The 26,650-nt window shown below is 42.3% G+C and overlaps 1 protein-coding gene across 1 annotated transcript in view; it reads right to left on the bottom strand.

Annotated features, from left to right (window-relative positions):
• Positions 1-26,220, bottom strand: part of svilb (supervillin b) — an 86,770-nt gene extending 60,550 nt beyond the window's left edge. Inside the window, exons 1-12 of the mRNA XM_061979001.1 lie at positions 26,088-26,220; positions 10,291-10,354; positions 9,716-9,807; positions 9,571-9,628; positions 9,344-9,492; positions 8,489-9,272; positions 3,628-4,815; positions 2,914-3,087; positions 2,806-2,843; positions 2,661-2,725; positions 2,446-2,582; positions 2,276-2,365 (exon numbers count right to left, since the gene is read on the bottom strand). Coding sequence (XP_061834985.1) covers positions 2,276-2,365; positions 2,446-2,582; positions 2,661-2,725; positions 2,806-2,843; positions 2,914-3,087; positions 3,628-4,815; positions 8,489-9,272; positions 9,344-9,492; positions 9,571-9,628; positions 9,716-9,807; positions 10,291-10,354; positions 26,088-26,148 — 2,900 coding nt within the window. The 5' untranslated portion in view covers positions 26,149-26,220. The remainder of the gene's footprint in view (positions 1-2,275; positions 2,366-2,445; positions 2,583-2,660; positions 2,726-2,805; positions 2,844-2,913; positions 3,088-3,627; positions 4,816-8,488; positions 9,273-9,343; positions 9,493-9,570; positions 9,629-9,715; positions 9,808-10,290; positions 10,355-26,087) is intronic.
• Positions 26,221-26,650: the final 430 nt, after the last annotated feature.

Below are 26,650 nucleotides of genomic sequence, written 5' to 3'. Positions count from 1 at the left end.
AACAAATAATGCACAAAAACATAAAAATAGCAATGACCAAATTCAGAGCCAGGAATATCTCTTAAGCAACTAAAACAATAATATATATTAAATAATAATACATGAACATAAAAAAATTAAGGCAAATTGAGCCACAATAACTTAACAGCACCATAGGCTCAGTAAGCAGAGATTACAAAGGAAAATAACAAGTTAGCCTTTACGCAAACCATAAACTGATAGGTGTGGGCTGCATCTGGGAACACACTGTGCACTTCTGATTGGTGTTTCTATGTATGCGTGTGTGTGTGTGTGTGTGTGTGTGTGTGTGTGTGTGTCTCTCTCTATAAGACTGCAGTGCGTTAATAAATGTTCCCACACGATGTACATTTGACAGTGATTCATAGCAGGGAAGCTAACATCAGCCTACGGTGACAGCCAAAATATCTACTAACGTTACTTACCGCGATGTGCTTCCTCAAATTTGACGTTGAGTTCATGTAAGCTTAAGCTTGTTGTTGTTTGCCGCTGAAACTTTATGTGCAGTTAATCACGTGACCGCCTGGCTCTGTTTGATTGGTGAAACGGAGTCAAACGTCACCAGTGACTGCATGCGATTGGTGAAACGGAGTCAAACGTCACCAGTGACTGTTTTTGATTGGTGAAACGCAGGCATGCGATAGATCCTACTTTGAAGGTCTGTCTGACAAACCAAAACAAACAAAGCGTGCATTAATAGATCGATAAAAAGCTGAATGTAGATAAATGAAGCGGAGTAAAAGTAGCGTTTCTTCTCTATAAATATACTCAAGTAAAAGTAAAAGTATGTTGCATTAAAACTACTCTTAGAAGTACAATTTATCCCAAAAGTTACTCAAGTAGATGTAACGGAGTAAATGTAGCGCGTTACTACCCACCTCTGAGTGTGACTAAATTCAATAATAATCATCTATATTAGGGGTGCCCATTATGTCGATCACGAGCTACCAGTCGATCGCGGTAGCTCAAAACTCTAAAGACCGACTGCACAGGTCCAACCTTCACAATAAAAGCGCTGCTTCACCCTGCCTGCGCTGATAAAGAGTCTCAGAAAGCTGGCGTGCACAACTCGCAAGCTTCGGAGTTTGCCTCCAATGTATTTCTTGTAAAGTGTATAAAAACGAGTATGGAAGCTGGACAAATAAGATGCCAAAAACCAACCACTTTCATGTGGTATTGGACAGAAAGGAGGAATTTTTTTCTCCTCCATTTGAAAATGCGGACGTTATCAGCACTACTGTCTGATTCCAATCATTGCATGATGCTTAGGGTTTCACTATAGATGGATCTGCTCAGCACCAAGCTTCTAAAACGTGTAGCTCATCCTCAAAGAGATTCGGTTGTAAAACATAATGTGTCCCAAAGTAGTCATTGATGGCTTTCACAGAGTCTGCTATGATTAGGGGTCGCAAACATAGAAAGCGCTCTCTACGCTGTTGTTGTCTGTGAAATTAATGCCCCCAGGAAATAAGCTACGGTAATGCTTGAAATCACCAACGTACCGTATTTTTCGGACTATAAGTCGTAGTTTTTTTTCATAGTTTGGCCGGGGGTGCGACTAATACTCAGGGGCGACTTATGTGTGAAATTATTAACACATTACCGTAAAATATCAAATAATATTATTTAGCTCATTCACGTAAGAGACTAGACGTATAAGATTTCATGGGATTTAGCGATTAGGAGTGACAGATTGGTAAACGTACAGCATGTTCTATATGTTATAGTTATTTGAATGACTCTTACCATAATATGTTACGTTAACATACCAGGCACGTTCTCAGTTGGTTATTTATGCGTCATATAACGTACACTTATTCATCCTGTTGTTCACTAATCTTTATTTATTTTAAGTTGCCTTTCAAATGTCTATTCTTGGTGTTGGGTTTTATCAAATAAATCTCCCCAAAAAATGCGACTTATATATGTTTTTTTCCTTCTTTATTATGCATTTTCGGCCGGTGCGACTTATACTCCAGAGCGACTTATACTCCGAAAAATACGGTACTGTAAATATTACATGTTATGACTGTGCCTTCTACTACATATTTACACCATGTATATAAATTGTTTAATTTGAACTATGAACTATCTAAAACACTCAGAAGAGGGCTCTTTGTTCTTGCTCACATAGGGACTGTGAATGATGGACAGAACTCCAAAAAGATACATGAAAAATATGAGTCATTCACAGTTCATGCATGGCGACAAACATGTCTTTTGTTGCATTAAACCCACTTAACTGGTATTGGTATACCTGATAGTGGTCACTGTGGTGCTTACAAGACTTGAACTGGTGGCGGCAGTGGTGTGTTCTTCCTCAACATGTGATGGTGTAGTTGGAGCACTTAATTAAAATATACAGTAAAAGTTAGAGTGCATACCAACAGACTTTAAAAAGTGTAAATTTTGTATACTAGCATGTACCTGGAAGCACTGACCACCTCATTGGTAGTAACAGGCTGGGTGTGTGAGCGGTCCTGAATGCGCCTCAGACGACGTTCCACGGCGGCGTTACGGGAGCGTGGCTTGGGAACGCCTCCCTCCGATGTCTTCTCCAACTCCTGCAACACAAATTGACATTTTGTTCCAAAACGTGGCAAGTATGTCTCCAAAGGTGTTACAACAAAGAGTTTGCTTACCCTAAAAAGGGACCTCTTGGCGGCCACGCTCATCTTGGCTCTCTCATCCAGTTTTTCTTCATCCACTGAGAAAAAAAAGTGTCAAAATCTACCGGAGGCTATTGAATTGACCTTCAGGCCTTCAACGGACACTTATTGAACTCACCTTCAGCATCGTGTAGCAATGCTGGACTGAGATGAGATCTGAAAGGAAACCCACCAAAATATGTCAAGATCCAAGATCCAAAATCCCCTGGGAGGGCTTTTGTTGTACCTGTCAGTCTCCAGACGTTCCGCAGAGGTGATGGGTTGAGTCCGACACCTCTCCGACATACGTCCGTCTCCCGGGGTGATGTAACGCCGGGTCCTCCGAACCCCCCGCTCCCGGTCTTGGTCCCGGTCGGTGTTGTTGGCAGCATCCACCTCCATTGCTGACTGGGTGCTCTCACTTTTATTGAGAAGCACAAAGAATTAGGCAGAATAGTTGTAGACATTTGTTTAGTTCTCAGCGTGAATAGCAGTTAGCACACATAGCATGCAGAAACAGACAATACAAATAAATGACTGGTGGTTCATTACAACACCGTTTATCACACTTTGTTACCTTTGCCAAGGAGATTGTCATTAGGTTTGTCCATTTAAAGTGCGCCAACTTTTGCCTACATTTTTTGATTTGCAATAAAGACTTATGGTACTATGGGTCAGTATGTTCCTGTTTAATCCAAAAATCCAATTTTTTTAATGTAGGATCTAAAATCCAATTGTTGTCGGATTGTCATTTGGCGTGTTTGTATAGAATTGTGTTAAATTTTACGAGAAAAACCTTAAGAACTTCTAGATCTGGATTTAAGCTCCTTTTAGTTATTAAGATACTCGATAGGTAGCCTTGGCAGAGGTCTTCCCCCTGTGGGTGTTTCTAATGTTTGGATTTTAGTAGCATCCAAATGCAGAGTTAGCAATGAGTGAGCGTCCATGCCGGTGGACCTACAGGTCAGGCTTTCTGTTGGCATTTTCCAGGTATGAGTGCCTCAGCTGGGCCACCGACACACGGGTGTCCAAGGTGCCCATCTCGCCATTTGCTGCCCCTGACTCAAGGACGGCCCTGGAAGTCTCCCGGGTGGCGGCAGCCCTCTCCATATGGAACATGACGGAATGCTGACTTATGCCGATGTCTGACATGGAGCGTGTTCTGGTCTTAGGTTTGGGCCCTCCGCTCGCCTCAGCGCTTTTGTGTTTAGCCTGAGGTAGAGATGAACCCTTCTGGAGGTAAACAGCAGAGTCGCTTCTTGACCGGTCTGACTGTTCCTGCTGCACAGAGTCGCTTCTTGACCGGCCTGACTGATCCTGCTGCCTTTGAATATTCTCCTCCCTCAAAACGTGTTTTTGTCTTTCAATCTCATCCCGTTCCTGTTTTGGCTCCTGAGACTGCCTTAAAGGGTCAGGGTGGTGCTGTCTCTGAAAATCTTGTTGTATAATTTGAGGATCTCGCTGTCTAGTTCTGGTGTCCACCTGAAGATGCTGTACTGGTGACTCTGCATGGCTAACAGCTTCTGAACATCTCAACACACTGTCCTCCTGACTCTCGTGGCCTGAATGGCGATGCCTCCCTCTCTCTCTGATCTTCTCAATATTCCGCTCGCAACCTGACTCTCTTAGCACGTCCCAGTTCTCCTCACTGCGACTCGCTCCTCTCTGCTCTGGGCTGTAGTTTTGCCATTCAATATGTTCATTTTGAACCCTGTGAGGTTCGTCCATAGTCTTCTCCCTGCGGCGGATTTCTGAGGGTAACACGGCTTTCCTACTTTTCAGCAGACCTTCTGTTTGGACTTCTTCTTTCAAGGCTTTGCGAGCCTCCAACCTGGCCTCCCTGTGGGCGGCATAGATCTGGTCGGCGGTTACTCTCCTTCGGTTTTGTAACTCTGGGGGACCAGGCATGACCAGCTGGTTCTGGTGTTCAATGGCAGGGTGAGGGTGCTGATACTCTTGGGCAGGATGAGGGTGTTGATACTCTCTATTAGATATGTACTGAGGCTGAGAAATAGTCCTTTGTTGGTCGGGTTCTGGGCAGTGTGGAAGCAGGATCTCTTGAGTACGATGTCTGTGAGATCTGTCTGCGCTCCACTCAGGAGGCCTCTGCATCCTTTCATCGCTGGATAAATGATCTCTTACTCGGATTCTTGGGGGAAAGAATGGACAAAGACACTTAGATTCTACAGCAAATAAGACGCTGACCTTCTCGGTTCGGGGTTAGACTCAATTGACCCTTGTTATTAAGATTAAAGACTCTCCAAGGTTACTTTTAAGTGTGTATGCTCACCTGGTTTAGGACAGACTATAGAGATGTGCTGAGATTCAGACCCACAACGAGTATTAGTAAAGATGATGGTATCAGGTTTCTACAGTACATATTGTTTACCTTGTTTTTTTGGAGTTTGAGTCAGTTGGACATTATTGTCAACAATCTGAATGCAAAAATGTTCCTTATCTTGAAAATGTTTTTTTTTTTTTTTCAAATGATCAGTATCAATAACCAACCGTAACTAAAGAGACAAGGGACGTTATAAGATGCTGTTAGAAAGGAAAGTTTGTCAGTGAAACTTGAAGTCTTGAAGAGTTACTGTATCTCTGAGTCTACTGTATGTAGACACACCAGTTGACAGGGCGCAAAGGCTATGGATAACATCATAGTTACTTCTTATCATTAGTGGTAACTGTTCTGTTAAGCTGGACCTTAAAATATGAATTAGACATTAGTGAAAACTAATTATGAAGACAGATCACTTGTTCCCTTGCAGTCACCTGTTCGCGAGCGAGTTAGCGTGTAGCAGCATTTCCCTCTCTGAGCAACGAGAGAAATTAATACCCTTCAAGTTTCTGTCTTGGACTGTGACCTTTAGCAGTTCTAGAAATATCCACACACTGCCATCACAGTTCAGTCAGACAATTGAGCTAGTGGGTAACCCAAAAATTTAGAACACTGAGGGCCTGATTTACCTGCCATGTGAAATATATAAAATATCATGTACTAGTGGGCGTGTTGTGTGTGATCTACAATGACTGTGTGTGCAATTGCAAATCGGTGCAGACCGCCTTATTCAAGTGAGGATTTTCGCGTGCATCACACTCATTTACTGCACATTCATGTTATCATGCTCTTACCTGTGGCATTTTTCTGTTTTCAAACAAGCAGGAGACATCTACCACTTTTTATGGGCATTTTAGAAGCAGTCGTGCTGTGCATCTACATTGACACCACTTTAAAAAAAATTTACCACTGAAGATGCATGGGAGGTAACTTGCTCTACTGTGCTCAAGACGCAAAAAAATGCATACTTCAAGAAGTTTTTATCATATAGGATATATGTTAGTAATATATATTACATGTGAAAAAATGTATGTCGTTAAAAAATATATTAAATGACACCAAAATGCATCAATTGAATTAATTTTAATCAGGCCCTTAAGTCATCCAGCAGATATGAAAGTATAAAATGATATTGCTGAATATACGATGGGTCTAATATTTTTTTTTTTTTTACTTCTGACCGTTAAAATGTACTCGTAGAACAGAGGATTCTCTGTCAATCTTACGTCTGTGCAGCACGAGCACTCTCACAGCCGTGTGTATAACTGTCAGTTTGCGCGTTCTTTTCAAACGTGCGAAATTAAACGCAAAATAGTGCACCCAAAACGGTGATGAGTGTTGATAAATCACATTGCGCATGCAGTTTAATATATTTGCATTCTCCACCCACAGTATTGCGGTCGTTTTGATGATCACTGTATATTTTGCATATTGAGTTAAGTTAAAGTTAAAGTACCAATGATTGTCACACACACAAGGTGTGGTGAAATGTGTCCTCTGCATTTGAACCATGCCCTTGTTCACCCCCTGGGAGGTAAACAGTGCAGTGAACAGCAGCGGTGGCCGCGCCCGGGAATCATTTTTGGTGATTTAACCCCCAATTCCAACCCTTGATGCTGAGTGCCAAGCAGGGAGGTAATGGGTCCCATTTTTATAGTCTTTGGTATGACTCGGCCGGGGTTTGAACTCACAACTCACGGACACTCTAACCAATAGGCCACTGAGTAGGTAATATTAATGAAGACACCCTCACCTAACAGACACAATCCATTTTGCATGCGTTTAGTAGATCAGCTTTGTGTGTGTTATCAAGTTGGCATGTGTTTTAGTACACGCAAACCTTTAGTCAATCAGGCCCTCAATCATAATTCATGTTAGGGTCACAATTCATGAAGTATACTGTCATGTGAAAAACTAGGAAAGACACATGGTCAATGACTTATGGAAAATTAGTTGCTAAGTCCTGCCACTGCTCCTGAAAATACAATTTGATTGATAGCGGCAATGTTTTTCACATTTTCCACACATGTGATTAACAGTCTACCAAAGTTGTGTACCTAATTTCGAAGTGATTCGGTAAAACACCCTCAAGTTACAGTGAGTTGCTTGTATTCGGACACGTGACTTCTTCCCGGAAGTGAAAACCAGTAGTGGTCAACCAAGATAAGATGGCTGTTGTACAGAAAGCAGCGTGGAAAAACTATCAGAGTACAACATAGACTTAAATCTTCCTGCAAAAAGCAGATTTGAGCAAAAAAAATCAAACTATGCAATGGAATCCATCCCTATACCTAATCAAAAAAATATTTTCCGAGTGATATCAAGGATTATACGTCGGTCACGTTCACAGACATATCGAAGTATTGTGCTCCAGACATCATTCTACACGACAAAACAGATGAAAACTTGGAAAAGCATGGAGGTCTACAACGTCTTTGTGTGTAGCTGAGTCAAGGTAATTGGTATCAAGACTCTCCCGGATAAATATGCATCGGTTTTGCTCAGGTAAGGTTGCATTTCATGATTTAACTTCGCGTCTACAGCCATGTTTGTTGCTGTTGCACGCGCCGTTCACGAGTTGCATGTTTTTCCCCGTCTTCATCAAAATATATCTATAGATGTCAACATTGTGTATGTGCTGAAAGCTTCATTTATGATTGTTGTCTTTGGTAAAAGCTTAACTCTTCTAGGTTTGGCTGACATTTGCTTTCTTTTATTTAGACCCACCAAGTTGGTGCTTATTGTAACACTTGTAGCAAACAAGAAATACAAATATTATCAAGATAATTCGTCAATAGGAAATAATGAACTTTAAAAGTATATCAATCAAACTTTTACCGGAGTGATCACTGCAAACTCATGCATTCTTCGACTCTGCTCCCTTGGACTGGAGTGTGAGCTGCATGATTTTCTCGTCGTTTCGTAAAATCTTGCGCTCTTCCTCCCTTTTTAATTACCTCTGGAAGAACTCTGAAGAAACATTTATCCTTTTCGCGACTTAAACTATTCCTACAGCCAAAAAACAACACAAGCAGAAGGCATTGTTTTTTTGGAGAAAGGCTAAATGGCGTCTAGTACCCATTGAGAACAGAGCTAACTTGGGCGAGACATGAGGCGGATGTGATGTCATTAACATCCCAGCAATTATTTTGTGTGAGAAATTTCAAGATCAATACAACACATGCGGTTTTCAAACATTGTGTTTAATAAGAGCGCAACCATGCAGTGTATGTTTTTTTTAGAAAGATTATAGCACAGAAGGCCAGAAGTGCATGTTTTGTCCATGTTTTACCCTTTTTGTGCTGTTCAAGAGTATTGTCTGACTGTGTAGACTGGGCATTTGTGTGAGTAAAAGCAGAAGGTTCCACACACTAAGCAAGGAACTATCATCGAAAATGAGTCTAAATGCTTGTGGTACATTTGAGATATTTCAATGGGATCAAAAGCCCTCCTTCACAACCTGAATCACAACCAGTAGACTCACCCCTGCCTGTTGAGGATGCTCTGCGCCTGCTGCTCTATGAACAAATCCCCAGGTGAGATGCCGTGGCGGGCAGACGGCAGTGAAGCCCGGCGGGCAGTGCGAGGTGAGCTGGGCACCGCTGCCACGCTGTAGTTCCCGTTGGGGGCAGGGCTTGGCTCACTGTGGGTTGAATCTGCATGATGCTGGTAGTGGTGAGGTGGAAATTGCTGTTGTTGTTGTTGCTGTTGAGGACGAGGCACACGATGCGGATCCTCGGCCCTCGTTCGAGAAGGTTGATCCTGAGTGCCGCCTCTCCGGTAGTTCTCCATGTTCATCACTTGTTCCCGCTCTGAGAATCTGCCCCCTTGGGAAGCAGCTTTGCTGGTTGGGATGAGTGCGTCTTCGGGTACAGCATTCTGGTGAGTCCTTATGTAAACTGTGCCCACACCAGAGCGGTACGGCACCCTGGTTTCACCCTGTTCTGTCACCTCCACTTCTGGTCTGTCCCGCCTCCCGGACATTTGTCTGTCAGAGGCATCAAGTCTGGAGCGGTAGTGTGGCGCGTAATCAATGTCTACCTCCTGGTCCAGCAGGATGCCGTATCGCTCCGATAGCTGCCGGCGGCGCTCTGCTTTGTAGCGAGCGATGCGCTCTGCCTTGGAGCTCAGGTTGTTTGGATCTGAGGGGGCTGATGGGGGTGTAGACGATTGGGACAGCGTAACCGGGTGGCCCCCTTTGGTCTGCCTCTGTGGTGATATCACCTGCTTTTGGGGAGCATCAAGCTCCTCCTGACTGAAGCGCCTCACTGTGATAACAAGCCAAGACGCCGTCAACTTTCCGCTAGTAACAACATTTCCGACAAAATCATCGTCTTACCCGTCACACATGGCTCACAAGGGTCCGAAGCCCTGGTGTACCTTGGGGGATCCTCCTCCAGCATCCTGTTGGCAACAAAGCCTCCAGGCGCCAGAGCCAGTGGAGGGTCGCCTTTGATCCCCTCCAGGCGCCGTGCAATCCTCTCCTTCCTGTTTGACATAAATGAAGTCTGTCAGTGTTGCAAGCACGCTGGCAAAGAAAGAAGTCGAGGAGTAGATACTGTATACCTGTTCATTTCTAAATCTGCTGGGGAAGCTCCCTCAAAGTACTTCTTCAGCTCTGAAACTGTGAAAGATTAAACAATCCTATCAATCAAACACACATTGCCGCAAAAAGAGCTTTCACGGATGATTCAAAGAAACTACTGCGCACCCTTGGGGAGAACGACCAGAAGTTTGGCATCTGTGTCCGAAACACTCTTGACCAAAGCGGTCTTGGAAGTCAAGGAGAAGTCACTCTGAAAACTAAACGAGACACCAGAAGACAACGTCAAACTGCAGACTTGGCTGCTAAGAGGACATCACGACAAACAACTCTTGACTAGCGAGCTAAAAAGGACTAGGTGAAGGGGCGACGGCAGGTTAAGATGTCACCTCAATCATAATCCAGGTCAAGAACTAGGTCAACTTGTTCTGATATGTACTATCCAATACAACTTATTGCAGCCTTTCCTTGTTACCAAGCAACACGTTATATTTTGTCCTGTGCATACATTTTATGAAACTACAGAAATGCACTTGACGATGTTTGCTTGTCATGAACTGCAGGAATCAACACAAACAGCATGCAGAAGAGGCTTTGTGTCTTGGGATTAGCATTTAACGCTGACTGGGCGTGATGGCTTAAAGCTTTCTGTGCTGACATAGGGTAATTTTGATGACCCAGCAAAACCACAAGAATGTATAAAACCTAAGACAAGCTCCTTCTCTCTGGAAGTGAGTTGTTACCTCAGTGCTTCTGTAGGCAATGAAGTCGAGCTGCAAAGTTTGCTCGGAGCCTCTGATCCAAATCCTGCAGAGACACAATTATATTATTGGTATGTTAAAAAATGATGAGGTGTCTTGCAAAATCATGTTGTTCCCCAAGAAGTGACACTGAGCAAAATAACTAGTACAAATGTGTAGCCAAGAATTATGGACTTTTCATCACTTACTATTAGGTAAAAGTTCATGATTTAGCGATAACTTAGTTGTCAGAAGTATTTTTTTCTTCTTCAAATAGGTTATCAGTAATGTTGTGACTTGGCAGCCGAAATGACTTTCCTCCGTTGGGTGGCGAGGCTCCCGTAGAGAAAGGGTCTGTCATTCGGGAGGAGCTCAGAGTAACATCGAGAGGAGCCAAATGAGGTGGGACCAGATGCCCCCCGGACGCTTCTCTGTGGAGGCGTTAAGGCAGTGGTTCTTAACCTTGTTGGAGGTACCGAACCCCACCAGCATTCACCCAACCCTTCTTTAGTGAAAAATAAAATGTTTATTTTTTTTCAAATTCAAGAAAAAGTTATATGTTTTTTTACTGGTGCACAAAATGAACCGTGCATGAACATCACCTTGTTCAAAGAACAAAACCAACACCGTGCATGAACTCACAACAAATTACACACCTTACCATGAATTGTTTAACGTGGACCCCGACTTAAACAAGTTGAAAAACTTATTCGGGTGTTACCAGTTAGTGGTCAATTGTACGGAATATGTACTGTACTGTGTACTGTGTTTGGGGGTATCCATAATACGCCGATAGGGAGAAGTTTTTATTTACATGATAAGTCGGATGTGTCTTTACCTCCGTGGCGGAGGCTCCACCGAACCCCAGAGGCCGACTCACCGAACCCCTAGGGTTCGATCGAACCCAGGTTAAGAACCACTGCGTTAAGGGCACGTCCGACCGGTAGGAGGCCACGAAGAAGACCCATGACTCATTGTGTCCCCAGTGTGTTGACTCCCCAAGGTGCCCTGGGTCTTCCTTGCGGTACAATAACTTATTTGAAGGCGAAAAGACTTCTGACAACTAAAGTCCTGCAAAAATATGAACTTTCAATTACAACTAGTGATAGAAATTCCCTTGTCCATGTTGTCAATGCCAACACCGATGCAAGTGGCTGCAAGGCGTCAACTAGTGGTGAGTATAAGGAAAGAAAAGTTGAAACCTTTTCTTTCCTTATACGCAACCTGTCAGACCTGCTCAGTGGCCTTGTGGTTAGAGGGTCCGCCCTGAAATCGGTAGGTCGTGAGTAGAGATGTCAAATAATGGCTTTTTTGCCGATATCCAATATTGTCCAACTCTTAATTACTGATTCCGATATCAACCGATATCGATATACTGTATACAGTCGTGGAATTAACACAGTATTATGCCTAATTTTGTTGTGATGCCCCGCTGGATGCATTAAACAATGTAACAAGGTTTTCCAAAATAAATCAACTCAAGTTATGGAAAAAAGTGCCAACTGCCATATTTATTATTGAAGTCACTAAGTGTATATTGTAGTGTCCCGGAATAGTTAGTGCTGCAAGGGGTTCTGGGTATTTGTTCTGTTGTGTTTATGTTGTGTTACGGTGCGGACGTTCTCCCGAAATGTGTTTGTCATTCTTGTTTGGTGTGGGTTCACAGTGTGGCGCATATTTGTAACAGTGTTAAAGTTGTTTATACGGCCACCCTCAGTGTGACCTGTATGGCTGTTGACCAAGTATGCCTTACATTCACTTGTGTGTGTGAAAAGCCATAGATATTATGTGATTGGGCCACCACACAAATACAGTGCCTTTAAGGCACGCCCCCAATATTGTTGTCTGAGTGGAAATCGGGAGAAATTCGGGAGAATGGTTGCCCCAGGAGGGTACTGAAATACGGGAGTCTCCCGGGAAAATCGGGAGGGTTGGCAAGTATGACTGGGAGACGCAACTGCTCTGTACTTATCCCTACGTCCGTGTACCACTCCGTACAGCGGCGTTTTAAAAAGTCATAAATTTTACTTTTTGAAACCGATACCGATATCTACTGATAATTTCCGATATTACATTTTAAAGCATTTATCGGCCGATAATATCGGCAGTCTGATATTATCGGACATCTCTAGTCGTGAGTTCAAACCCCGGCCGAGTCATACTAAAGACTGTAAAAATGGGACCCATTACCTCCCTGCTTGGCACTCAGCATCAAGGGTTGGAATTGGGGGTTAAATCACCAAAATGATTCCTGAGCGCGGCCACCGCTGCTGCTCACTGCTCCCCTCACCTCCCAGGGGGTGGAACAAGGTCATGGGTCAAATGCAGAGGGTAATTTCACCACACCTAGTGTGTGTGTGTGACTATCAGTAGTCCTTTAACTTTAAACTGCAGACAAATATTTTTTTACACGTTCGGATCGTTGCACGCACAAATAGATCTTCCACGGCAGAAGTGTAGCAAAAGTCACATGTAAAAAGTTCCGGGGCTCCTGCTTCACATAAATCTGAATACGGACGCACACAACGTAATTAGAGATGTCCGATAATATCGGACTGCCGATATTATCGGCTGATAAATGCTTTAAAATGTAATATCGGAAATTATCGGTATCGGTTTAAAACACCGCTGTGTACACGGATGTAGGGAGAAGTACAGAGCGCCAATAAACCTTAAAGGCACCGCATGTGCGTACCGGCCCAGTCACATAATACCTACGGCTTTTCACACACACAAGTGAATGCCACGCATACTTGGTCAACAGCCATACAGGTCACACTGAGGGTGGCCATATAAACAACTTTAACACTGTTCCAAATATGCGCCACACTGCGAACCCACACCAAACAAGAATGACAAACACATTTCGGGAGAACATCCGCACCATAACACAACATAAACACAACAGAACAAATACCCAGAATCCCTTGCAGCACTAACTCTTCCGGGACGCTACAATATACACCTCCCGCTACACCCTAGCCCCCCCCCCCCCACTCAACCCCCCCACTCAACCCCGACCCCCTCAACCTCGCCCACCGCAACCTCCTCATGCTCTCTCAGGGAGAGCATGTCCCAAATTCCAAGCTGCTGTTTTGAGGCATGTTAAAAAAAAATAATGCATTTTGTGACTTCAGTAATAAATATGGCAGTGCCATGTTGGCATTTTTTTTCTCCAGAAATTGAGTTGATTTATTTTGGAAAACTTTGTTACATAGTTTAATACATCACAACAGAATTAGGCATAATAATGTGTTAATTCCACGACTGTATATATCGGTATCGGTTGATATCGGAATCGGTAATTAAGAGTTGGACAATATGGGAATATCGGCAAAAAAGCCATTATCGGACATCTCTAAACGTAATACACACACACACACACGCACACACAAATCTTCAACAGCAGAAGTGTAGCAAAAGTCTCTTGTTAATATACACCCTATCGAGGGTTCTTGCTTCACACAATTCTGCATACGGACACGCACATTTTTTTTACACACACACAGGTCGAAATACGGACAGACAGATTTTTTTTCATCATAATAAGGACGCACAAATTAGATAACGCACACACGGATCTGATTACACACACACATAGATTGAGATACAGACACACACCTTAGTACACGGATGCGTGCATAGGATTGCACGTGCAATTATTGAAATACGCTACAATAATACTTCCAAAAGTGTTAAACCCAGCTTTGTATTTACATGCTGCCCCCTGTTGGCCTGGAGGCACTAATAATCAAGCAACATGCCCATATAAACTACACCAGTGATTTTCAACCTTTTTTGAGCCGCGGCACACTTTTTACATTTACAAAATCCTGCGGCACACCACCAACCAAAATGACACTCTTAACACAGTATATAATACATATAGTTAATAATATAGTTTCTAAATGTATTTCTAAATATATTTATTAACTTGGGCCTGAGCATCTAATTTACAATGGCTTTACAAGCTGGTAGTATTAATGTTTCTGCCACAGTGTAGGACTTTTTTGATTTAGCTACGAGTTCAGCAACAAGGTAGCTAGCTTTGAGAGCTCTCTCGTTTAGCCTTGTGGTTTTTCTCAGAAAAGTTGCCTGTTTCTCATTGTTTGTACGTAAGCGTACAAAATAGTCCATCGGCTTGTTTTGAACGGAAGAGTGTTTCGTTTGGAGATGACGTTTAAGCTTGCTTGGCAAAATGGCGCTAATGGATAGCTTCTTTCTTTTTACCATAAATTGATTAACGTGAACCCCGACTTAAACAAGTTGAAAAACTTATTGGGGTGTTACCATTTAGTGGTCAATTGTTCGGAATATGTACTGTACTGTGCAATCTACTTATAAAAGTTTCAATCAATCAATCAAAAACTCACCACACACCAATCACTGCGGAGTCGGTGCTGTCGCATCCCGGTGAAAGTAAATCCAAATGAAAGATAGCTTTCGCCTTGTCTTTTTTATTTTGTCGACCACTCATACTAGGGCCTTCATCTGGGTCAGAATTTTGTCCAGGACCCTGTTCGGCATTTGCATTTTCCCTTCTCAAAAACTTCTCCATCACTGTCACTTGCTCGCCTCCTCTTGCTGCGATCCCAAACTGTCACTGTCACGTGTCGCGCGGCGCTAACTCGATTGTCTTTACAGGTATTTATCGCCCTCTGCTGACACCTACTGAAATAGAAGAGTATTACATTATCTGCCGCACTTTATTATAGCACAGACACCCGACCAGTGACGTGCGGTCACTAGAGAGGCGGGGCCTCACCTGCCATCATGGAAAGAAAAAAAATGTAAAAACAAAAAAAATTAATTAAATTGTTATATATATCCAGTGATTATACTATAAAGTTATTTTCCATTTAACTTCACCAGTTTTAGATTATTTTTATTCAAAATCGCTGAATTTTCACATTTGCCGTTCAAATACTGAGAAGAGACGGCGGTGAACAGCAGCCAGTTGAGGCACGTCACTCAGTGCCGCAACATGGATTGTGCAATGACTCGGCTAACTGCTGGCCTGCTGTGCAGTGAGACTGTACTGCTATATGAACTATATTATACATTTCCATAGTTTAGTTAGCTGAGGTATATAATGTACAGTGTATTTTGTCAACAACTGTATGTGTGTAAAGTATTTCTTGTGCTGAGCGATCATAAAACGGCTGCAAAAGACGCACTGGCTGAGGCTCGCCTCCTGCACCCCCGCCGTAGAATTGTTATATCAACTAAAGCCCACACTTAAACTTTCCACGTGCAAGATTGAATCTATTTAAAAAAATTATTTCATAAGAAGCCAAAAAGTGCAAAAACAATAATGTTCGTGTTGGAGGAGTTGTGAATGACTGCAGGGCCACAACATTAGGTACACCTGCAGACTGCAGGTGTACCTAATTCACAACTCCTCCAACACGAACATTATTGTTTTTGCACTTTTTGGCTTCTTATTAAATAACTTTTGTAACCTATTTTTATGGGCTTTCCTCTTTGTGATGTTAAGTTCCTGTTATGCGCTGTTATACAGTATATGCCTTGAGCTCTTATTTTGAACGCGCTTAGAGCGGAAGTGATGTCACGTTGCAGAGGTTTTTGAAAGAAGTAAATAAAGTGGTCCTCGTGTAAACTGGAGCCTCCGTGTTTGTTATTTTGTAGTTTCATACAGTATAGGCGACATTTATAAACCCTCGGTTACACTTTTTTAAATAGATTCAATCTTGCACGTGGAAAGTTGAAGTGAGGGCTTTAGTTGATATAACACTCCCATCAGGGGGTTCATTAATCCAGCACAACAGCAGCGCATTTATAAGTAAAGGTAAGACCATAATAACGTTTTTTTTTATTAAATGTGCTTTTTTGTGTGCTACAGTTTGTATGTGTAAAGTTAAAGTTAAGTTAAAGTACCAATGATTGTCACACACACACTAGGTGTGGTGAAATTTGTCCTTTGCATTTGACCCATCCCCTTGTTCACCCCCTGGGATGTGAGGGGAGCAGTGGGCAGCAGCGGCGCCGCGCCCGGGAATAATTGTTGGTGATTTAACCCCCAATTCCAACCCTTGATGCTGAGTGCCAAGCAGGGAAGAATGCTGGTATGAGCTTTTAAACATAACCCGTTAACTGCTGCCAGTGACGTGCGGTCACTAGAGGCAGGTGAGGCGGGGCCTCACCTGCCATCATGGAAAGAAAAAAATTTAAAAAGAAAAAAAAATTATTAAATTGTTATATGTATCCAGTGATTATACTATAAAGTTATTTTCCATTTAACTTCACCAGTTTTAGATTATTTTTATTCAAAATCACTGAATTTTCACATTTGCCGTTCAAATACTGAGAAGAGACGGTGCGGTGAACAGCAGCCAGTCGAGGCGCGTCACTCAGTGCCTCAACATGGACGGACTCGGCTAACTGCTGGTCTGCTGTGCAGTGAGACTGTATTGCTATATGAACTATATTATACATTTCCATAGTTTAGTTAGCTGAGGTATATAAAGTACAGTGTATTTTGTCAACAACTGTATGTGTGTAAAGTATTTCTTGTGCTGAGCGATCATAAAACTGCTGCGAAGACGCACTGGCTGAGGCACGCGTAACCACGCCTCCTGGTGCTTAAGACACGTTCGCCGCAGACTGCACCCACCGACGGGAGCGCCACACCAACCAAAGCCCACACCCAAACCCTCCACGTGCAAAACCGAATCCACCCAAAAAAAGTCACTTAACAAGAAGCCAAAAAGTGCAAAAACAACATTGCTCGCGCCGGAGGAGCCGTGAACGACTGCAGGGACACAACATTAGGTACACCTGCAGACTGCAGCACGGATTTCATATTTCATTCATTCACAACTCCTCCAACACGAACACCACTGTTCCCGCACTTATAAGTAAAAGTAAGACCATAATAACGTTTTTTTTTATTAAATGTGCTTTTTTGTGTGCTACAGTTTGTATGTGTAAAGTTAAAGTTAAGTTAAAGTACCAATGATTGTCACACACACACTAGGTGTGGTGAAATTTGTCCTCTGCATTTGACCCATCCCCTTGTTCACCCCCTGGGATGTAAGGGGAGCAGTGGGCAGCAGCGGCGCAGCGCCCGGGAATAATTGTTGGTGATTTAACCCCCAATTCCAACCCTTGATGCTGAGTGCCAAGCAGGGAAGAATGCTGGTATGAGCTTTTAAACATAACTCGTTAACTGCTGCCAGTGACGTGCGGTCACTAGAGGCAGGTGAGGCGGGGCCTCACCTGCCATCATGGAAAGAAAAAAATGTAAAAAGGAAAAAAAAAAATTAAATTGTTATATGTATCCAGTGATTATACTATAAAGTTATTTTCCATTTAACTTCACCAGTTTTAGATTATTTTTATTCAAAATCACTGAATTTTCACATTTGCCGTTCAAATACTGAGAAGAGACGGTGCGGTGAACAGCAGCCAGTCGAGGCGCGCCACTCAGTGCCTCAACATGGACGGACTCGGCTAACTGCTGGTCTGCTGTGCAGTGAGACTGTATTGCTATATGAACTATATTATACATTTCCATAGTTTAGTTAGCTGAGGTATATAATGTACAGTGTATTTTGTCAACAACTGTATGTGTGTAAAGTATTTCTTGTGCTGAGCGATCATAAAACTGCTGCGAAGACGCACTGACTGAGGCACGCGTAACCACGCCTCCTGGTGCTTAAGACACGTTCGCCGCAGACTGCACCCACCGACGGGAACGCCACACCAACCAAAGCCCACACCCAAACCCTCCACGTGCAAGACCGAATCCACCCAAAAAAAGTCACTTAACAAGAAGCCAAAAAGTGCAAAAACAACATTGCTCGCGCCGGAGGAGCCGTGAACGACTGCAGGGACACAACATTAGGTACACCAGCAGACTGCAGCACGGATTTCATATTTCATTCATTCACAACTCCTCCAACACGAACACCACTGTTCCTGAACTTATAAGTAAAGGTAAGACCATAATAAAGTTTTTTTTATTAAAAGTGCTTTTTTGTGTGCTACACTTTGTATGTGTAAAGTTAAAGTTAAGTTAAAGTACCAATGATTGTCACACACACACTAGGTGTGGTGAAATATGTCCTCTGCATTTGACCCATCCCCATGTTCACCCCCTGGGAGGTGAGGGGAGCAGTGGGCAGCAGCGGCGCCGCGACCGGGAATCATTTTTGGTGATTTAACCCCCAATTCCAACCCTTGATGCTGAGTGCCAAGCAGGGAAGAATGCTGGCATGAGCTTTTAAACATAACCCGTTAACTGCTGCCAATCAAATGGTGAATAAGATACTCTTTAGGGTTCATATGTTTGTAAATCTGACTGATGAAGTCAGTGCCTCACTAGCCATCAACCTCACCGCACGTCACTGCTTTAAACCATAACCAAGCGTGCATCAATGTTGCTCTTGTCTCAAAGTAGGTGTACTGTCACCACCTGTCACATCAAGCCCTGACTTATTTTGAGTTTTTTGCTGTTTTCCTGTGTGTAGTGTTTTAGTTCTTGTCTTGCGCTCCTAATTTGGTGGCTTTTTCTCTTTTTTTGGTATTTTCCTGTAGCAGTTTCATGTCTTCCTTGACCGCTATTCCCCACACCTGCTTTGTTTAAGCAATCAAGAATATTTCAGTTGTTTTTATCCTTCTTTGTGGGGACATTGTTGATTGTCATGTCATGTTCGGATGTACTTTGTGGACACCGTCTTTGCTCCACAGTAAGTCTTTGCTGTCGTCCAGCATTCTGTTTTTGTTTACTTTGTAGCCAGTTCAGTTTTAGTTTTCTTCTGCATAGCCTTCCCTAAGCTTCAATGCCTTTTCTTAGGGGCACTCACCTTTTGTTTATTTTTGGTTTAAGCATTATACACCTTTTTACCTGCACACTGCCTCCCGCTGTTCCCGACATCTACAGCGCAATTAGCTACTGGCTGCCACCTACTGATATGGAAGAGTATCAGACGTTTACTCTGCCGAGCTCTAGACAGCACCGACACTCAACAACAACACATATGTGCAGACTATAATTACTGGTTTGCAAAAAATATTTTTAACCCAAATAAGTGAAACTAGATGATCTCCCACGGCACACCAGACTGTATCTCACGGCACACTAGTGTGCCGCGGCACAGTGGTTGAAAAACACTGAATTAGGAGATATTACATAATTTCCCACGGCACACCTGACAATCTCTCACGGCACACTAGTGTGCCGCGGCACACTGGTTGAAAATCACTGAACTACACTATGTAGTCCAGAATTGAAGTTAATTGTCCGATCCTCTTTTATTTTTTTAAATGCATAAGCAAAAAGATGTGTAGACTCCGTCAATCAAATGCGTGCAATCCGACATTCCTTGTAGGTCACTCTGCAACTTTATACTACGGCCGAGCCGCAACCTGTCAAGATGAAGGATTGAATGAGGGTTGCCATGGTAGCTATTTTTGCCCGTTGTAAAATAGCGACTGTTTGCACTGACTGTATCTTGAGGGCTGATGAATAGGTAAAAGTAGCTAAAAATGTTAAGGAGTCAGTGATTGGTTTGTACAAGAGAAGGTAGGTGTTAAGGTCACATGACAAAGTGCATGTCATGTGTACAACGAGCACGGCCGCCTGTTGTGAAGTTGTTTCCCCTTTTTATTGCAGACAGATTGTGTTACCGTTGCAGACGCCAACACAACATATCTGTTTTTAAATCTGTTGCCCTGCTGTTAGAAAGAATCAACACAAGCATAGTCAAAAAATAAATAAAGAATGTGAAATAAAAAAAAGTCACATGATGTCCTCTAGCGGGCAGAAGCGATCATGTTGGAGCAATCATGAGAATGTGCCCGGAAAGCCCCGCACACGTCACCTCAGTTCAGCTTTCCTCGGAAACGTCTTGCAGGTTGCCAATGAAAAAAAGACGCTGCAGGCTGGCAGCGGGAAGGGAGACAAGCTTAGCCACGACTGGGATTTTTCTAAGAATAAAGTTCTCAGGTGAAAAATAGACTCTTGGCGATAGAAACTAGTGTTGGGAAACGGGATGGTCAAAACAACAAACACTTTCTTATACAAATAATCAGGGGCGCCGAAAAGGGGGGGGTAAAGGAGACGGATCCTAGGGGCCCATGATGGAGGGGGGTCCAGAGAAGCCCCTAATTGGTTTTGATGCTTCTTTTGAATTCTGTGAAAATTGTCTCCATTTTTTCACTGACAAAATTGTGTCAACTAGAGCCAGTCTATCTCAGCCTTCATATGACCCTTCTGTTCCTCTGCATTTCTCTTCTGTTTTCCATCAGTTTGAGCCGGTGTCCTTTTCTTTTTTAAGTGACACAGTTAGTCATATGAAGCCCTCTGGTTCTCCTGCAGATGCCCTCCCACCTCGCCTGTTTAAGGAGGTACTTGCTACTATTGGATCAAGTGTCCTTAACATTATCAATAGTAGCCTCTCTTCTGGAATAGTTCCAGTAGAGTTTAAACATGCAGTGGTACGACCTCTACTTAAAAAACCCAGCCTCGACCCCTCTCTCCTCTCTAACTTCAGACCTATCTCTAATCTTCCATACATTTCCAAAATATTAGAGAAGGTTGTATACAGTCAGTTGTTGCCCTTCTTAGAGGATAATGGTATCACTGAGCTGTTCCAGTCCGGTTTTAAAGCCCTCCACAGCACAGAGTCAGCGCTTCTAAAAGTTTTTAACGATATCCTCCTGTCCACTGATTCTGGTAAATATGTTGTCCTGGTGCTTTTAGATCTGTCTGCTGCGTTCGACACCGTCGACCACGCCACCTTACTCACTCGTCTTGAGAACTGTGTGGGCATTAAGGGCGCCGCCCTCAACTGGTTCCGGTCGTACCTAACCGACAGGAGTTTTTGTGTAAAAGTAGACAGTTTTATGTCGTCCACAGCTCCTTTACCACATGGGGTCCCCCAGGGCTCAATCCTTGCCCCAATTTTATTTGCGCTTTACCTTCTCCCCCTTGGTTCTATTTTTAGGAAGTACAGTATTGCATTTCATTTTTACGCCGATGATTGCCAAATTTATTTTCCCATGGCACAAAATAACACGGTTCAACATCTTATTGACTGCCTGCACGACATCAAAGTCTGGCTTTCAGCTAACTTCCTGAGCCTAAATGAAGGTAAAACAGAAGTTATGTTGTTCGGTCCAAGTCGCTCTCCCTCCCCCAACGTTGACCTCGGCACTCTGACCCCGTATCTCAGCGACTGTGTCACAAACCTGGGGGTAAAGTTTGACTCAGATTTTAAATTCGAAAAACAAATCAGCAGCGTCGTTCAAAAAAGCTTTTATCAATTACGCCAAATAGCGAAAGTGAAACCGCTTCTATCAAGTCATGATCTTGAGAAATTAATCCACGCCTTTATCTCGACTCGTCTTGATTACTGTAATGCCCTGTTTGTAGGCATTAGCCAGGCCTCCCTCGCCCGCCTGCAGCTCGTGCAGAACTCTGCTGCTTGTCTGCTAACACAGACCCGCAGACGTGAGCACATCACCCCTATTTTAGCGTCCCTTCACTGGCTCCCTGTGCGTTACCGAATACATTTTAAACTCCTTTTATTTGTTTTTAAATGTCTAAACAACCTCGCGCCAACCTATCTCTCCGACCTCCTTCAGCCTTACTGCCCCACCCGATCCTTAAGATCAGCCGATCAGCTGCTGTTGACGGTCCCTGACACAAGGCTGAAGCTTAGAGGTGACAGAGCTTTCGCCGTTGCTGCTCCCAAGCTCTGGAACGACCTACCCCTGAGTATTAGACAAGCCTCCTCTCTTCCTGTTTTTAAATCTCTCTTAAAAACATACTTTTATTCCATGGCTTTTAACACTGAGTGATATCCATCCTGCAATGGCGCCCCATAATACACCTGCTGTGAACCTGTTTTTATGTTTTTATGTTTTTATTTATTCTATTTTAATTATTATTATTTTTTATCGTGTTCTGTTTGTGTTGTGTTGTGTTTGCTCGGTACTCGTTTTATCTTTTAACCTGTTCATTGTACAGCACTTTGGCTACCCCTGTGGTAAATTTTAAATGTGCTTTATAAATAAAGTTGATTTGATTTGATTTGATAATGATGATGAAATTATAATACAGAAAAAATAATGACACTGTGTTGGGGGCCCTGTAAAAATTATTTTCATTGGGCCCAAAATCCCTAGCGGCGCCCCTGCAAATAATTGCCATTTATTTTGAATTCAAATTATATTCAAAACAAATGTGTGTGAGAGAGAGAGAGGGAGAGGGAGAGACAGAACCTACTACAACATGTACTACAAAAAAATACACATTTTACAGTTACTTAAGACGTTATAACAGGGCGAGTGTTAGCCGAAAACATAGTGATGTGACGGCCAGGCTCTGTTCGATTGGTCGAATGGAGTGTATGTATACTTTTCACCCAGCAGATTTGCTCACATTTTCAGTAGACCCATAATAAATTCATAAAAGAACCAAACTTCATGAATGTTTTTTTGTGACCAACATGTACCGTATTTATCGGAGTATAAGTCGCACCGGAGTATAAGTCGCACCTGCCGAAAATGCATAATAAAGAAGGAAAAAAACATCTATAAGTTGCACTGGAGCCCGGCCAAACTATGAAAAAAACTGCGACTTATAGTCCGAAAAATACGATATGTGCTCCAATCACTCTATCACAAAAAAAATAAGAGTTGTAGAAATTATTAAGTCAAACGTCACGCTGAATTAGCAACGGTCATGTGACCCTGCCCGCTGGACGGAGTCTGTCCAACCAGCCCGCGTCTTTGCAAGAAGTGATCAAATGATTATATCAAATGAAATCCAACTTTATTTGTATATCACTTTTCATTAGGGATGTCCGATAACATCGGACTGCCGATATTATCGGCCGATAAATGCTTTAAAATGTAATATCGGACTTTTTAAAAACGCCGCTGTACGGAGTGGTACACGGACGTAGGGAGAAGTACAGAGCGCCAATAAACCTTAAAGGCACTGCCTTTGCGTGCCGGCCCAATCACATAATATCTACGGCTTTTCACACACAGGAGTAAATGCAATGCAAAATTGGTCGACAGTCATACAGGTCACACTGAGGGTGGCCGTATAAACAACTTTAACACTGTTACAAATATGCGCCACACTGTGAACCCACACCAAACAAGAATGACAAACACATTTCGGGAGAACATCCGCACCGTAACAGAACATAAACCCAACAGAACAAATACCCAGAACCCCTTGCAGCACTAACTCTTCCGGAACGCTACAATATACACCCCCCCCCCCCACCTCAACCCCGCTCACCTCAACCTCCCAAATTCCAAGCTGCTGTTTTGAGGCATGTTAAAAAAAATAATGCACTTTGTGACTTCAATAATAAATATGGCAGTGCCATGTTGGCATTTTTTTTTTCCATAACTTGAGTTGATTTATTTAGGAAAACCTTGTTACATTGTTTAATGCATCCAGCGGGGCATCACAACAAAATTAGGCATAATAATGTGTTAATTCCACGACTGTATATATCGGTATCGGTTGATATCGGAATCGGTAATTAAGAGTTGGACAAGATCGGATATAGTCAAAAAAGCCATTATCGGACATCTGTACTTTTCATACATATAAAATATAGCACATAGTGCGTTACATTTAAAAACATTAAAAATAAACAAAAGAAACAGTGCCTTCCTCATTACATATTTACAGGTAAAAACAGGCACCCTGCCCCCCTCCTGCCCCCATCCACGCCAAACTCCCTTTCCCCTCTCCCACACACATGCACACATAATAAAAGTCAGGTAGAAACATATGTGGCTGAGTACGGAAGAACCAGGTGATAAAACACTATCTTAGGGAGCTGCATGATATCAATGAATGTAGCGATCAGAATCAAACTTAATGTAGTGTTTCTTATTCACAAAAAGTACAAAGTACGTTGCAATAAAACTACTGTGACAAGTACAATCAATCCAAAAAGTTACTAAAGTAAATGTAGCGCGCTACACTGCAAAAACTGAAATCTAAGTAAGATTAAATATCTCAAATAAGGGTGATATTTGCTTATTTTCTGTCTGATAAGATAATTCTTCTCACTAAGCAGATTTTATGTTAGAGTGTTTTACTTGTTTTAAGGATTTTGGTCCTAAATGATCTCAGTAAGATATTACAGCTTGTTGCTGAGATTTGATGACTTATATTGAGTAAAACATGCTTGAAACTAGAATATCAACTGTTGCAAAGCTGTGTCATCAACACTCACAAGTATAAAACTACTTTTTATAAAGTAATAATTTCTTACTTCAAGCATGAAAAAAAAAATCATGATGCCGAGCGCATATCATTATGTCAAGATTCGGGATGTCCGATAATGGCTTTTTGCCGATATCCGATGTTCCGATATTGTCCAACTCTTTAATTACCGATATAACCTGATACCGATATCAACTGATGTATGCAGTCCTGGAATTAACACATTATTATGCTTAATTTGGACAACCAGGTATGGTGAAGATAAGGTACTTTTTAAAAAAATTAATAAAATAAAATAAGATAAATAAATTAAAAACATTTCCGAATAAAAAAGAAAGTAAAACAATACAAAAACAGTTACATAGAAACTAGTAATTAATGAAAATGAGTACAATTAACTGTTAAAGGTTAGTACTATTAGTGGACCAGCAGCACGCACAATCATGTGTGCTTACGGACTGTATCCCTTGCAGACTGTATTGATATATATTGATATATAATGTAGGAACCAGAATATTAATAACAGAAATAAACAAGTGTGAATGGGGGAGGGAGGTTTTTTGGGGTTGCTGCACTAATTGTAAGTGTATCTTGTGTTTTTTATGTTGATTTAATAAAAAAACAAACAAAAAAAACGATACCGATAATAAAAAAACCGATACTGATAATTTCCGATACTACATTTTAACGCATTTATCGGACACCTCTAGTCAAGATAATGGCACTAGCATTTACTTAATTTAAGAATATTTTTCAACATAATGAGCAAAAAGGTCTCTTTTTTTCCTACCAAGAAAAGTGCACTTGTTATCAGTGAGAATATACTTATTTTAAAGTATTTTTGGGTTCATTGAGGTTAGCTAATTTTACTTGTTTTGGAAAGTCTTGACAAGCCGAATTTTCTTGTTCTATTGGCAGATAATTTTGCTTAGTTCAAATAAAATACCCCTAATTTTTGTAAAAAAAAATTCTTGTTTTTGAACACTGACTTTTTGCAGTGTACTACACTGCAAAAACTGAAATCTAAGTAAGATTAAATATCTCAAATAAGGGTGATATTTGCTTATTTTCTGTCTGATAAGATAATTCTTCTCACTAAGCAGATTTTATGTTAGAGTGTTTTACTTTTTTTTTTTTTTTGTTCTATTGGCAGATGATTTTGCTTAGTTCAAATAAAGTACCCCACATTTTTGTATTTTTTTTCTAGTTTTTGAACACTGACTTTTTGCAGTGTACTACCCACTTCTGCCCATTAGAGAGCATGCTTATTCTTCTCCATGTCTTACCAAATTAATTATCTACTTATTTAACTAGCAAATTCACTAGTAACTCATTTGGACAATAAAAGTCACATAGTTCCATTAGAGAGCATGCTTATTCTTCCCCATGTCTTACCAAATTAATTATCTATTTATTTAACTAGCAAATTCACTAGTAACTAATTTTGACAATAAAAGTCACATGAAATCCGTTTGACCCCAGTATGCACTTCTCTCGCAGATCTACACACACACATTTTCAGTTATTTTTGCTCAAGCGGTCACTATCTACAAAGATGCCGACTAACCCTTACCTGGGCAGCAGTGCTGCACCTGGTTGACATGGTAACCAGAGATCCAAGCGTTTCGGAACATGTTTGGAGGCAAACGGACGCCTCGGCGACCGCCGCGACTCGCCGACTGGTTACCCTCCACCCTCCTCGAACACCGACCGGCACCACTTCCAGCACCTACGCCCTTCTGCACGGCAACGCTCACCGCACAATGTCACACAAGTTGTGTGTGTGAAGTTGACAGCACAGCAGGGCGCCAAAGCGGCTCAGCGGCATAATCAGATTACAGTCAGAAATTAGCTTCCATGATAGAAACTCGGTGGCGGGGATTGGAGAAGGGGCGGAGGGAGGGGAGTTGGCGCTAGCTAGAGGTAGACGTCTCCACTTGGGCCTCCTGGAAGTCGGGCTAGATTCCCAGCATGCTTAGGTAGAGGTGACACCTCATGGATATTGATTAGCATTAGCAATCCATCAGATTTGGGCCATAATCACTAAAGCTTGTTTGGCCTTAAAGTGTTAAATATGTTCCCCTCCTGGTTTTTGGCCCCGCTGCCACGGCCCAGGCGCATTCATCAAATAGCCCG

The sequence above is a fragment of the Nerophis lumbriciformis genome, linkage group LG19 (assembly GCF_033978685.3).
Source record: "Nerophis lumbriciformis linkage group LG19, RoL_Nlum_v2.1, whole genome shotgun sequence".
Classification (NCBI taxonomy): Eukaryota; Metazoa; Chordata; class Actinopteri; order Syngnathiformes; family Syngnathidae; genus Nerophis; species Nerophis lumbriciformis.
Note: the sequence above shows the minus strand (reverse complement) of the source record. Positions and strands in the feature narration are given on the sequence as shown.